General features: G+C 40.9%; 1 protein-coding gene across 4 annotated transcripts; it reads left to right on the top strand.

The window, feature by feature from the left end:
* Positions 1 to 2,578: 2,578 nt before the first annotated feature.
* sgpl1 (sphingosine-1-phosphate lyase 1) lies at positions 2,579 to 15,040 on the top strand. 4 transcript variants are annotated; one of them, XM_031578959.2, is made up of 15 exons: positions 2,579 to 2,820; positions 3,627 to 3,716; positions 6,078 to 6,243; positions 7,123 to 7,190; positions 7,847 to 7,994; positions 8,443 to 8,522; positions 8,842 to 8,970; positions 9,400 to 9,488; positions 9,725 to 9,833; positions 10,120 to 10,218; positions 10,782 to 10,928; positions 11,232 to 11,470; positions 12,015 to 12,161; positions 12,314 to 12,434; positions 12,819 to 15,040. In XM_031578959.2, exons 1-15 carry the CDS (start codon positions 2,809 to 2,811, stop codon positions 12,954 to 12,956), a joined length of 1,782 nt encoding a protein of 593 aa, XP_031434819.1. In that variant the 5' UTR covers positions 2,579 to 2,808; the 3' UTR covers positions 12,957 to 15,040. The 4 variants fall into 4 exon arrangements, with proteins under 4 accessions (XP_031434819.1, XP_012672557.1, XP_031434820.1 ...); XM_012817103.3 differs by lacking the exon at positions 3,627 to 3,716 and having other exon boundaries at positions 2,580 to 2,820; XM_031578960.2 differs by lacking the exons at positions 2,579 to 2,820; positions 3,627 to 3,716 and adding an exon at positions 5,391 to 5,917.
* Positions 15,041 to 15,370: the final 330 nt, after the last annotated feature.

Below are 15,370 nucleotides of genomic sequence, written 5' to 3' on the forward strand. Positions count from 1 at the left end.
TGCAAAGCATGGGCAAACATTTGCCACCAGTTGCTGTGGAAATCGCAGATATCGTCTGAGTTGGTCCGAAAGTGATTTAACAATATTTAACAATAACCCATACTAACTGGAGAGCAGGTGATAGGTGCCCCAAGTCTCATGATTAATACTTCCGTTACTACTTCACTTTACAGTCTGTTGCAATTATTTATTAAACGAAATCTATTTATTATTATTTTAGCAAACAGAAGTACCAGGTGGGGCTTTATTTTCATCCACAGCCTTTGTTTGAAGGACATTTGAAGAGGGCAATCAAAGACCAAAAACTCGCTGACCAGATTGTTGCCATCCATTTGTTCCAAACTCGCAAGCAAGCCATTGAATTCTTCCCCCTTGTTCAGCCACGGGAAAGGAACTGCGTACAAAGACGAAAAGGGAAACTTCACTCAGAAGAAAAAAACAACTTCAGAACATTCAATTACAAACCGTATGCCATATGTACACGTCTTCTAAAAACTCCAACAAAGCCATTGCTTTTATTTAGTACAGCGTGCGTCTTTGGAGATGTGCGCATTTGGAGAGGTGCGCGCGTCGTAACCAGAATGACCCCCAATTACACTTTACACAAAAGTAATGCAGTTTTAATGTGCTGGAGAGGTTCCCTTTGAAAATCCACGTATTGTGTCCCTGTGCATATGCTTTTGATGACCAAATAAACCAATTACAATTGAATAGAAGGTGGCCTCCCCATGAAACGTCTGTTTTCTTTGTGCTGTTGGGGTCATCCAAGTGAATCCGTTACTTTAGCATGTTAAATACAAGTTCAGTAAAACGTGTTTAGAGCTCATCTGAACTGGACCTTTTTTTTTGCAGAAAAGAAACACGAAACTCCTTGGAAAGAAGGTATTTTGCGAAACGTCAAATGTAAACCTAGGAACGAAGAGAATAGACACAGACAAAGAAAATAGACTATGTCTATTGTATAGGGCTATGTATAATATATCATAAAGCATATATCATGTTTCGACAGATCTATATGTTTGTGTATGACCCATAGCTTATAAGACACTTTGTTAAATATAAAGATATAGGCTACTGTTCATTAATCGTTTTATGCATATTTTTGGCCTGCCTATAATTCCAGTAGGCCTACCCCGAGAACCATCCAAATCTGTAAAGTGGAGTTAACCTACTTGATTAATTTTGTCTTAATATGCACTATTTGAAGATCACTCCGGATTTGTGTTTGGATGAAAAGTGTATTTTGGAAAATACAAATGGAAACACCTCGCATGAAACTAAAGACTTGTTAAACTACAAAGGCTGCATTGCCATAGTGGATGTACTGGGTAACACTAAAACATTTTATTGTCATGTTCAAATTTGCTTATGTTTGTTCACAGTTTTGACCGATTGTTGTTCTATTTTAGTTTCTTACCATGGGTACCAAAATGTAACTGTAAATGACAATAAAGTCTCAATTAACGATGTTACAAATCTTGAGAGTTTTAATTGCAACCATTAGCCAACTACTTTAATTAAAACAAGAACAAAAGAAAAAGTGGTAAATCTCATGGTCAATGTAAAAAATAAATAAATAAATAAAATCAAAAAAACATGGGAAGAGAAAACGCGTTGGGACGTTATTGCTGTAGTTACTAATTTGTTCTTGACTGGTCAAAGTTAAAATATATTTAAAAATTGAACATTATCTGCCTGTAATGGAGACGTGTTGCTCCCCCATGTGGCCATTCAGAATAGTTCCATTTTGATTAGTGGATTTTAGTTACTAAATATTATAGTCTAGGCTGTGGCCATGTGATGTCAAACGTATGTGCAAACGAACGTGAAGAATATTTCAGTTTTCAAGTTATAATGCAGCCTCATCTGGTCGTCTATAAATACCCTTTGAACGACCATGATGCCCTTTAAATAAAACAAATAAGAACAGTAGGCCTACACTAACGTCCATTTCTCTTTTGCCTGGTAGCCTAAATTCTGATAAAGCAAATTGCTAGGCCTAGTTTGACGAAACTTGCCATAAATTGTATCTAACATTAGCCTATGCTTGCCAATACCATCAAATTATATAGGCTAGGTCATATTACTGTCGTGTTGCTTGATTAAACAAGTAGACCTATCGTGCGCATCACAAGTTTTGAATACATTCACTCACAATTGGGTGATGGCCCTACCCTATGCTGGGCCTATAAGTTTATTTTTGCATTTTTCAAATATAGATAGCTTACAATTGATGAACACAACATGCTATAGATGTGCAGTTTTTATTACTTAACATACCAAATACTTCTCGTTTACTTATCAGTGATTTATATCACCACAGCCATGTCAAGGCTATGTCCTGTCAACACACTAGTGGCTGAGGAGAGCAAAATCATCCTTTTTCAACAAACATATTCTAAGCAATTCTTCCGGTAAAACGTCATAATGATGTGCGACGAAATCGCTTTGGTAACAGCTATGCTCATGGGTATGTAAACTGTGCGGACTGCCGCAGTTTCCCTGGAGGAAGTCTGTTTTTCCTCCAGATACATCTTGGACAGCAAAGCAGAAAGGAAATCCACATGATATAGAAAACCGGGCATGCGCAAACTCCACATCGGCTACACGTTTGCGAACAGCGATAGGTTGCTTTTTAGTTTCCAGTCACTTCCTGATACAAGGTTGTGTCTATGATTGTATCATGACAATAAGATCCCAGACACCAAGCAGGTCAAACAACGATCTTAAGAATACACTTTCTAAATATACTGAACTTCGTAAAAGACCTTTATCATATCTGCTTACGGATTGTGCTCAGTGAAGAACATGGACTACTGGGTAAGTGAATCAAATGTCAGCTCAAGAGCAAAGTGTTCTTTTTTAAACACCAGGCTTCAAAGAGGAACCTGCTAATAGATAATTTATCAAGGTCAGCGAACACTTAGCTAATTGATATGCGTATACAGTAAAGGATAGCTTGGGATATACAAGAGGCGACGATACTTGCTCAGTTCGTCAGTTAGATATAAAACCCGCTGTGAGCTCACGATACATTCGACCTTTTCTATTAAAGGCAAGTCTGTTTCACGAAGAAATGTTGTAATAACTTTGCACGATGTAGCTTGCGAGGCGGCAAACTTCCACAGACAAACATTGCAACATTACTGATGCGACCTAAAGTGAAGGAGCATGGGATACGGTCAGACAATTTTTTGGACAGACGAATCATGAGCCAGACAGTCTGATTAATACCTTCAGCCTATGCACAGATATTGAGAGATATAGCTTCTACGTTTTACGTTGTTCTGTGTCGTTCTTTCATTGTGTGCTGCATCATGTCTCTATCAATAGACTTCCTCTGATACATCACTCAGGGGAAGTAGCCCTCTGTTACAGCTGTAGTAACACGCAATGGGAAGGAGTGGGTTGACATGACTGCCTTAGAACTTGGCTGTAAGCCACATAAGGTCTAGTAGCTTTGTTTTGCTCTTCGCGAAGGTTTACATTCACATTTATTCATCTCCAGACAACATTGCGGGTAGTTAAGCATGTAACAACAACCTCAACATTTTCGCAGACAAGTTGTTGTGGAACGCTCCGCAGGCCACTTCTTCAGCTTACCATCTGTTGTTTGTGTTCTACAGTTCGTGTGGGCACTCGTTTGCATTTTAGGAACAACGATGAGACTCTTCTACCCTTCAGAATCAGAATCAGAATCAGGTTTTATTGGCCAAGTAAGTTTGCACAAACAAGGAATTTGACTTAGTAAAGTGGCTGTCAGTGTGCTTACACAAAATATACATTACAACACAATACAAAACAAACAGTGCAACGGTCTAAGAAGTTTAAGAAAGTATATTCAAGGCAGAATGGCTATATACAGTAGCTGTGAAATGTTACACAACAATAGTGCAAAGAAGAAGTGGAGAGTGCAAGAAGTGCATGGATAAATATGCTATATATGCTACAGTGGGTTAGCTGTTCAGTAGTGAGACGGCAAGGGGGAAGAAACTGTTTTTGTGTCTGGAGGTTTTGGCGAACAGTGATCTGTAGCGTCTACCGGAGGGGAGGAGTTTGAATAGTTTGTGTCCGGGGTGTGAGGGGTCTGCAGTGATTTTTCCTGCCGTGTGTAGAACATGATCAGCAGCTCCTGAGGCAAGTTGTACTTCCTAAGCTGGCGCAGGAAGTACATCCTCTGCTGGGCCTTCTTGATGACTGTGTTGATGTTGGGTTCCCACTTCAGGTTCCGGGAGATTGTGAATCCCAGAAACCTGAAGGATTCCACAGCCAACACAGTACTGTTGAGTATGGTGAGAGGGGGCAGTAAAGCAAAAAGACATACCTAAGCAAATCCGATCCTAATTAGGATGCAAACTGAGACCTAGACTTTAGTTTTGCCCCTCAACTCACTTGAATGGTTTCTATGCACACATATACTTCCAAAAGGGAAACATGACCTTCCTTGAGACAACAAAGGCCTCCTCACACAGCCCAGCTTGCTTTGGAAAAAGGCAGAGGCGCCTGCTCAACAATGGGGGGCAAGAAGAAAACAAGTGTTTACAGGCCACATCTCATGTGACATGAGACCTGACACTTCTTTTTTTATATTCCCTCCTTGTTTCCTCCCAATTCTTCTCACAGCCATAATCTGGCTCCCTGAATGCCTTCCCCATGGGGTGGGGGTTCTCACCAACGCACAGAGCTTCTTTCTTAAAGGCAAACAAATCAAACTGAGCTGTCACCCATGTGAAAAACATGTATTTGATAACTTTGCTGACCTCCTTGTTACAACACATTTGTGCCTTTCGCCCTATGTTAAGATAAAATATTTTAATCTCATCGCTTTATGGCAGAGGTAAAGAGATGCCGGAGGCGATGCAGATTCAGATAGCTGTGCTCAGGTTTTTTTGCAATGTAGTTTCCTGACGTCTGCATCAGGAGCTGTAGTAGTGGAACAGCGAGACTGGGTCTTCCCGACCCTGTTGAGAGTTATATTCTTACATAGTTTGTTTGCCCAGTTTCGCTGATCCACTTAGCTAACCCTGCCAAACCTGTCTAAGGTCTTGTCGTAAGCCAGCAGCTGTTGATGGGGGGATGTTTTTTTCACACTGAGCAGCCACATCCAGTCAGGCCTATTCATCTCCGCCCGTCAATCTGTCAATGAAGACATTTATCACCTACAGTGGCACCCTCAAGGGAAAGTTTGTATGATTTAACCAGAAGAACATGTTTGTTGAAAGGAGCTTAATCATCAGGTTGTAAAATAGCAGTTGTAGTTGTTGTTGCCAGGTCACTAAGTTTAATTTTTGTATTGGTTATTCAACACTTAAGTCACGTCAGCTGCTCGTATTATCATGGTTACTTAAGAAAGGGTTATGTGACGAGAAGTTTTCGTCATTACAAATGGTGTTTTTTTTTCACTATATGGCCCTTCAGCTTTTCTCTCTGATAACAGGAATGATTGTACCATCAATGCAGTCACCCCTGCCTCAAGTCATAAAACATACTGATAGATGTGTGCTAAAGCATATTATATATTGGACTGACTTTGTTAAATAATTGAAAAGGAATTATGCGTTTCAGGATAGACTAATCATGGTTGTATGCTTATACCAGTCAACGATCTGTTCTTTTGTTTAAGTTGCTTTAGACAAAACTAAAAGGTGTTCAGAGGTGGTTTCTTGTGTACTCCAACCAATAAGACTTCAGTCTATCCTTAGATAAAGACAGCAGCTATTTCATTGGTTAAAAATCCATTGATAAGCAGTAAGGTGGGGCCAGGAAGATCTCCTGTACAGACTTGGTTTCCTACTACTTTCACTCACTTGAATGTCAGACAGGAACTATTCAAGATTTGACTTGGCTTAGGTGACGTAAATCGTTGCTGTTTGGAGCAGAATCACCCAAATCTTCCGAAATGAGTCAGACTTCAAGTGTAAGTAATTTGAATGACTGTTCTACAGGGACATATGTTTGCTGTCTGCTCTACATGGAAAGAAAACACAAATTTGAGACGCTCTAAGTGGAGTTGGGTTAAGATGTGTGATACTGAAATTAGGACAGAATTCCCATTTTTGGTGTACTTATTTCCTCAGAGTGCCTTGGAGGTGTACAGGGAGATGATTCTTCTGTATGCAGAGGAGGGTCGTAAGCAGGTGAACTTGACGTGTGCTGACCTGGAGCCATGGCAGATCATTGCTGCCACCATACTCTCCACCCTAGGAGTGGTGTGGGTCAAAGGCTTTGTCTTTCAACAAGAGAGTAAGTTTTAATCTTACAACTCCAATATACAATATAGCACACCGTGTCTATAAATCTTAGTGATATTAGGTAAATGTATGCAAATAACGCTTTCTATTCTGACCATACCTGAAGTTATTTGCATTTCATGCCAACGTATTTTACATGAAAAGCACCATCACTGGCTGTAGTTAAAAATGTGGTGTTGTTTAGGGTCTTGCTAAATGAGATTTACACACACATCCAGATGGAACCGGACTCGGAACCTTGAGATTCCCAGATGTTTGCTCTACATTCTGTTTCTGTGTATCCATTCTTAATACTAAACTCCGTAGCCATGCTGAACATTGTGTATGAGACATATCTGAGTGCCCTGAGTGCCCCTAGATACTCTGTCATTTGCTGTGACTCAAAAGCATTATGTCAAAATTGCTGACGGAGTCATGATTAAAACGCAGCTTTGAAGACTTTAAAGACAAAGCTTCAACTTGTTGTTCTCCTTGTGATTGGCAGCTGATGCTTGATGGCAGTAGTTGCTCAAGTAATCGCAATATTTCTTGGTTTTGAATGCGATGCAGCCCACAATTTAATGTGTTGTGGCATTCACCCTGTTCTATATTAAGAACAGGTCTTACTAGTACCCCAAAGTTATGTTATCATTGCAAGCTCCTTGTTGACTGACGCTAAAGTCAACATGTGTGAACATGGAAGAAAATCAGGCTAATAAACCCTTATTAAGAAATAGCCATGCTATGCATGTCGATATAGAGAGACACAGGACAGTTTGGAAGGTTTTTGGTCACTTGAAAGTCTGTACTTCCCCCTGGTTCAAAAGGCTTTTTTAGTGCACTGGATGTGATGTGTTAACTGCTGTCTGTACTTTGATCTTGTGATCTACAGGTCTGATGTCACGAATGAAGAAGCAGTTCTTTCGCATTATCAGAAAAATACCCTTTGTTGGCACGACAGTAAGTGTACTGTGAGGGCAGTTCCCTTTCTTCAAACGAAGGCCTCATTGAGTAACAGAAGAGTCAGACAGTCACAAGCTATGAGGGAGTCTGTACCTTTGACCCAGTTCATCATTGCGACAAGATAATGACAGGGTTTACCCAAGGTCATTGATACCTGCTGTCTGGATTGAACCAACGGTTTGGTTTGTGTGTGGTTTTGTGCTCCGTCAACAGTTTAATGAAGGCAAATACATTTGACAAAATGTAATAAATAATGTAACCGTTTTAATGACTTTATCAAAGTAATGTCACTTATTACTTTTGATTACTTTTTGATTGGCAGACGAGAGGCAGTGCAAATTCTAACAGGAGAACCAAGGAAAAAGCTCTGTTAGATATAACTAGTTACTCCCCAACCCTGATCATAACAATATCATTTACATACTACAAGGTCTGTTAGAGTTATTTGAATACACCAGAGGTATCTCTGCCCACTGATATTATCATTCAAATTACCACAAAGTGTCTAATGCATTTCATGAGGTACTTATCATAGGGCTATTACATTGTGGAAACTCTACTAATAATAAGAACACTAGTAATCATTCCACTACAGTACACTAGTCATTTCAACAATGCTGATTACAATACACCTGCACCATTTTACCTTCCAGATTCAGGGCCAGCTAAACAAGGCCCTGGATGACATGTCTCAGAGCCTGTGCACCCTGAAGGACGGCATGTCCTACATCCAAAAGCTACCAGCACAGGGACTCACCGAGGAGCAAGTCCTGCAGCGCATCCGAGAGTACCAGACTCTGAGTGAGTGAACACCAACCTGGGCTAACTGAATATATTTGTCAGAAAAGGTTAAACTTGTACATGCATTAGCTTCAAATCTCATTGTTTTCAGCAGTTTCAGTCTGACAGTCAGAGGATTGTTGAAGCCATATTTAGTGACAACATTTAGTAACAATGCAGGATAGGGTCCTTGTCTGAAAGGTTATGAGGATGTTGAATGTACTATATTACACTAGAAGAGTATCCCTGGGTCAGCCATGAACCTACCGAGTTTGCAAAGAATGAAATGACTGAAATTCAGTTTTTATTAAATGAGAGATAGCAGCGAGCCCTCTTGTAACAGAGCTACAAAAATAACTGAAGGTACATTAGGTGGTTAAACACCAGATGGTGTCTTTCCACCCATTGTCAGAAATGGCTGATGATTAACCGTCAAACTCCTCTCTTGTTTCATTGCTTTGCTTTGCAGATGAGGTGCAGTGGAAGAATGGCAAGGTGTCCGGTGCTGTGTACTGGGGAGATGAGACGCTGACCAAGCTCCTGGTGCAGGTATACTCACATTTAAGACTCAGGCCCTTCTGAAAGACATCCTATTTGTCAGTTTAATGTAGGTCTTATATTTACACAATCTTTAGTTTGGGGCAGTATATCTGAATGCACTGTTCAGGAGACACTGGTAGAACATGTTTAGCATTTTACATCTACTCAAAAAGTGTGAAAACCCATCCGTTGTTCCAAATGTAACTTTTTCTTTAGCCATTCCTGTTCCATATGCTTGAAGTTCCTGAGCATATAATCTATATAACAGCTGTCAAAGCCTTACTAACCATTTAGTCACACAGTCTTTTTATGTGTTGTTGTTTTGCAGGTGTACGGGGACTTTGCCTGGAGCAACCCCCTCCACCCAGACATCTTCCCAGGGGTGAGGAAAATGGAGGCTGAGGTGGTGCGCATGGCCTGTGACCTTTTCAATGGTGGATCGGACTCCTGTGGCGCAGTAAGCCCTCATCCTGCCCAGTCTTCTCTCTCTCTCTCTTTCCTTTATCTATACATATATTCACACACACACACAAACACACACACATATTCTTTGAATGCCATTTTTCACATCCCATTCACTCCTGTCTAGTTTCAAAAACACACTTAAGACATGCTATCGCTGTTCAGACCACAGAGTTCCCTTCAGTGGCCCTGTAGGGCCCTCCCTTGGGTGCCATTGGCAGCCCTACCTCATAAGAGCCAAAAACGTTTTTGTTTTGTTTTGTTTGTCTACGCCCTAAAGCGGCTGAGTACCTAGATACAAAATTAAAGTACTATTATTATTATTATTATTATTATTATTATAATGTGATGTACCAAAGCTTTGGCTTTGTGATGCTGTTTTGCTGCTTGTTAAACTGAGTTTAATTTGTTTGTAAATCCTCAGGTTACGTCTGGAGGGACTGAGAGTATCCTCATGGCCTGTAAGGCCTACAGGGATATGGCCTATGAACGTGGGGTCAAGCACCCAGAAATGTAAGTCTCTGGCATAATTACCCCTATCTCTGCAAATGATGATCGAGTGGTTCACTATAGGGGTGATGTTTACACTGATTACAATTATAATTGTGCTGGAAATGCAATGAACGTGTGTAATAAACCAAGGTTTTAGCGGATAACATGGTGACTTAATGCTGCATTAATGATGTAATGAAGTTTCCCCAGCATTACTGTTAATCCTCTGTGTTTCTTCACCTCTCTTCTGGTCGTAGCCTTGCTCCAGTCAGTGTCCACGCTGCCTTTGACAAAGCTGCTCATTACTTTGGCATGAAGCTCGTCCACATACCTCTGGACAACAAGACCATGCAAGTGGACGTGAAGGTGCATATTCGGTTTTTAATTGAGGATGCCCCTACATTAGAGAATTACAAACGTTATAATTAGCAATACATCAGAACATTGTTCTACTGAAAATTCTTGGAAACACAAATGTGTTTTTAAAAACGTATGTAATTATAGATAGATACTCAGTGCTCTTGAAATGACCCCAATTCAGTTGTTTGTTTGTGTTGACGGTCATTCATTGTTTGTTCCTGTTGATTTATGGTTGTTGTTGATTGTGTGTCAGCCTTCCTAATGGTACTTTTGGTCTGGTTCTGCTCTGCAGGCCATGAAGAGTGCCATCTCTAAGAACACAGCCATGCTGGTGTGCTCTGCCCCTCAGTTCCCTCATGGAGTCATAGACCCCATAGAGGAGGTTGCGAAGGTAAGGCTTACACACACACACACACACACACACACTCTCACACATTCTCACACACTCTCACACTCACACACATACACATACTTGCTCGTTCACTCACTCACTCACTCACACACACACACACACACACACACACACACACACACACACACACACACACTCTTTCACACACTCTCACACACATACACACACATACACATACTCACTCACTCACTCACTCACTCACTCACTCACTCACTCACTCACTCACTCACTCACTCACTCACACACACACACACACACACACACACTCTCACACACACACACAGAGCTCTAGCTAGTGTTTCAGACAAGGATCACTCTTGGGCTGCCCTTTTGCTTTCGCCAATCTCCATTCAAAATGCTATTTAGTCGTGGTGCACTTCCCGTCTGCCAAACGTCCAAAATTGCCCTCATGAATCTGTGTTGCCTGTAGTCATGTTTTTTTTTTTAAGCATCCAGGAGGGAGACAAGAAATGAAGAATGAAACAATAAAACAAAAGACTGTAGCTTTAGTAACAAGTGGTATCTCTTGTCGATTTTTACAGCTGGCTTTACGGTATAAGATCCCTCTCCATGTGGATGCCTGTTTGGGAGGGTTTCTCATTACCTTCATGTACAAATGTGGCTTCCCTCTAGCACCATTTGACTTCCGGGTCAAAGGGGTGACCAGCATCTCTGCAGATACACACAAGGTAAGTTGCACAGAAGCAAGTGTCCAGAGGTTTGTGTGGACGGGATACATTATGTTATGTGACATAACTGTTATCTTGTACTCAGGGGTCAAAAAGAATGAGGATAGTTGCAAAATTGCGTAGATGTAATCATTTTGTATCTTATTTCATTTACAGGCCTTGATATTGTTCAAAGGATCTTGCTAGGTGTAACAAATCCTGATATGTGTACAGTTGTAGAAATTGATCAAAAAGAGAACGGTGTCATTTGCCAGAGCTCCCATGACCTAAAGCTAACTGATTGCCATGTCCCTCTCCTGGCAGTATGGCTACGCCCCCAAAGGCTCCTCAGTGGTGCTCTACAGCAGTAAGGAGTACCGCCACTACCAGTACTTCGTGGCCCCAGACTGGCAGGGTGGCATCTACGCCTCTCCCTCGATCGCTGGCTCCAGGCCGGGAGGCATCATCGCGGCGTGCTGGGCCACCATGATGTACATGGGGGAGAAGGGTTACGTGGACGCCACCAGGAAGGTGATCACGACGACCCGCACTATTGACGAAGAGTGAGTAGACGGCATTTGAATCTTGGGACCATAATGCAAAGGGCTTGAGTTCTCTCCAGTGCTCTTGCATAACAGGAATGAACACTTCTCTCTTAAAGGTGGACTCTGCTTTTTTTTAATCCAGTACACTTTTACTCAAATTCAGCAAACATCTCCTCATGGTCTTCTAGCCATCCGTTCTGTGTGTCTACTAGAATAAAATAAAGGGGTTTGTACACACACTGTAACTGGGAGAGAGAGTGGCTCAGGCAAAGCCATATACTATTCCAGCCAACACGTTTCAGGAGCACAGAAAGGAGGGGTGTCATTTGATTGGCTGTTGAGCTCAAATATCAACAACTTTTCACCAGTATCATGGATTGTGCCTTTAATCCTCACTTAAATCAGGAAAGGGGAGAGTAAATGACCACATGTGATTATTTTTTCCTTCTTGTAGTTTCAATTCAGGGCCTGGTATTCATTGGAATACAACATGATGTGTTTGTGCTACTAATCTATTTTGAGGTAGGAAGACCTAATTTGTTTGTGTATTCAATTTTGGCAGACTGCGTCAAATAGACGGAATATTTGTTTTCGGGAAACCCGAGGTGTCCGTTGTGGCGATAGGGTCGGATGTCTTTGACATCTTCCGCTTGTCCAACGCTCTCACGACCAAGGGTTGGAATCTCAACACACTGCAGTTTCCTTCTAGGTGAGTTCCAAGTTTGACCTGGTTGGCAATCACAGATCATTTTACAAGCCATATTGTGATTATAGAATAAATGCCAGCGCTCACATCAAAGGGTTAATATCATTGACATAATAGACTTGATATAGATGATAAGACTGTTTGTTCCTCCACAGCATCCATATTTGTGTCACAGTGTTGCACACGCAGCCTGGCGTGGCTGACGAGTTCATCAGTGACGTCCGGGAGCAGGTTGACGTCATCATGAAGAACCCGAAGGAGAAGACCACAGGAATGGTGAGATCACATGTTTACTCATCTGACTGTTGATCACATGTTTACTCATCTGACTGTTGTTCTTCAACACAGGCTGGTTTAACAGACTTCAGTTGTACAAACATAGAAATGACATGTTTGAACAGAGCACAAATCAATCAGTGGTTGAATCCTGCTCACGATCCTGCTCAGTGTTTTTTCTAAAAAATCTAAAAGCAGTTGCAGTTATATAAAAAACAGATCAAGGGCTATTTGGAAGAATATTTGTGTTTTCATTCTCAATCTAATTTCTACACTAAATGTCAAAAATGATAAAAAAAAAAAAAAAAATGCTAATCTAGGGGCTTCATTACTATAAAATCACAACGTAACTTTTTCAAAATCTTTTTTTGTCGTTATTTTTAGGGAGCTATTTATGGTATGGCGCAGTCCATCCCAGACCGATCAATGGTGACGGAGATTTCTCACGGGTTTTTGGACTGCCTCTTCAGCACAGAAGACCCCAAAGCCAAGAACAACCACATGAATGGCAAAGCCCACTGAGTGCTTCAGCGGTGGATCCTCGTCCACTCACTCGCTGCCTTACGCCTTTCTTCTATTAATCCGCTCTCTCCTAATGGCCAGTGTCTCTTTCAAGCACAAAATAGCAATAAGTGAGGTTCATTTTTTTTCTTTTCTTTGTGCACTCAGTGTGGGTTACCAAAAGACTGTCGTACAAATGTGAGTGCGAACGTCGGAAAGTGTTTCCAACCTGGATGTTTGTGGTGGAGTTGGGGTTGTGTACATAACGGTGCACCCTCATCAAGTGGAGCCTCCTGATTTGTTTGTCAACGATGACCTCTTAAATGGCTTGCTTTCTAGGATTATGATTATCATTCAGTTGTCTTTGACAAAACTACTAGATAGGAGATAGGATAACTACTAGGTTTGAGTCTATAAAGCGCCTTGCTCTACCTTGCTCTAAGTCCTGATTATGGTTGACAAAGAGGTGCAAAATTGTCATAGATATCATTCACTGATATAATTCAAGTATATTATTCTGTAATAACATTAATTAAACCACTCCTTTCATTATATGAAATATATGCAGCAGATGCTGTAAACATAACGTACATCTCTTATACAAATCAGAGACAATAACATTATTAAATACATTAACAGTAAGAAGCCCATACACAGGTCAGGCATTGATGTCCCCAGATGCCAATAGCCGTTTTACTCAAGAATAGGGGTCCATTTTCATAAACGGTTGTATTCTGTGTTTCTGTACTGACCAAACCAATGTGCTACTTGAATCCCTGTTTTCTGCCCCAAAGTCAGTTTATACTGTATCTCTCAAGCACAACACTTTTTGAAGCACTTATTCAACTGATGGAGTACATTTATTTGCTTTCAAACTGTAATACTTTCTCTACCTGAGGCCAAAGCGGACCCTTTGGCAACTGTTATGATATGAAAGGTTCCTCTGGGTTTTTGATTTTTTAAATTAATTAATTTGAGGGCTGTAGCCCAGAATGTATGGAGACCCAGACACGTTTCAGCATATGGTAATTGATCACTTTTAATTGATGAGGCTTGGACATCTCAACGTCCTGACTTAAAAACGTCCTTTAAAAAAATGCATCTTATGTGACTTTATACTCCACTGTAATCCGCTTTTATATCTACCTCAGTTAGTAACTCAATAGTATTAATTATTCATGTATTAGTCATTATTCATTCCAAATTAGTTTCCCCCTTAGTTTTTATTTCAGAAAGACTTTGACAGTCTGTCTCACTGTACTGTCAGATTCCCTATCTACATAACGTGTAGTGACAAACTAGTTCTTGGTTGCAAAAGCGGAGAATGGTTCTCCCCCTAATCCTTTAATTCATGCTTTGGCCTGTCAGCTGTTATCATTGTCCTTTCCTTTTAAACTTTTTTTTTTTTACTGTGCAATGAGTGATTGAGTCGTCATCGTTCCTTAGAGTTGCCCAAAGGGAAAAATCTTTTGCATCTCAAGCAGGGATGAAATGGCACAATAGAGTGGCAATATGGTACCATTGAATTGTAACACTAGGCCTCTTTAGCGGTATTTTATCTGAAGCCTTCATGATGTTTTGTGACCACTGTGTGTGTTTTACATAATATTATTAATCACTAACAACATGTCTTATTTCAATTTTTGTATAATTATTTGTCCATGTTGTGTTACTGTAACAGTTTTTGGTTTTTGTTTGGGGCACAATGGTGTGTGGATTCATCCCCCCCCCCTTGAAAACAGTACCACTATATGGAGAAAAAAATCAGGGTCATTTTGAAAATCTTTCCTGAATGTCATCATCCCCTATGCAATAATCGAGTGTTTGCTTCCTGAAATTATAGATGAGCTATCTGTCTGATTGTAACCATCCCTCGTATGAGTTCAGGCTGTGCAAAAGCACAATAGTAACCGTGATGCCGCATTCACCTGTATGCCTTCTAGTCAGTGTGTGCTTTAGGGCTAAAGACATGGGCACAGATCCACCTCAGGGATAGGGCTGTACCACACCACACCACACCACACCAGGAGACCAATTCAGTGCTCTTTTATATGTAATTGTTGTTCCTTTTAAAATCATTAAAGGTTTCATTTTTTCGAAACTCAGGTGTTTGTCTATGTACAGTCTTTTCACTCTAGACCAGATAACCAAGGGTGCAGGGGTAAGGGTAAGGGTTTTCCAGGGGAAACACCTTGTAAATCAATACATTCAGTCTCTGGTAAGCCTTAACAAATTAAACAATCGGCCCAGGAATACCCGGTGTCCACACAGGAAGCCAGGCCCAGCAGCACCGGCCTGATTAGGCCTTAAATGATGACATGATTACTGTCCAAAATAACACCATATTCTTCTTGACAACAGCTGCACTTCAAATTTGACCAAGAATGACATCAGAGGGGAAGTGGCGAATGTTGCATATTGTTGTAGTTCAGCCA

This window comes from Clupea harengus, chromosome 13 (assembly GCF_900700415.2).
Source record: "Clupea harengus chromosome 13, Ch_v2.0.2, whole genome shotgun sequence".
In the NCBI taxonomy this organism is placed as follows: domain Eukaryota; kingdom Metazoa; phylum Chordata; class Actinopteri; order Clupeiformes; family Clupeidae; genus Clupea; species Clupea harengus.

What these genes read in the sequence shown, in the direction of transcription:
- sgpl1 (XM_031578958.1), top strand. Translation starts at nt 5,931, where the DNA reads ATGACTGTTCTACAGGGACATATGTTTGCTGTCTGCTCTACATGGAAA. An exon ending in TACCCTTTGTTGGCACGACA is followed by an intron (nt 7,191 to 7,846) that starts GTAAGTGTACTG and finishes TTTACCTTCCAG; the next exon opens with ATTCAGGGCCAGCTAAACAA. An exon ending in CCGAGAGTACCAGACTCTGA is followed by an intron (nt 7,995 to 8,442) that starts GTGAGTGAACAC and finishes TTTGCTTTGCAG; the next exon opens with ATGAGGTGCAGTGGAAGAAT.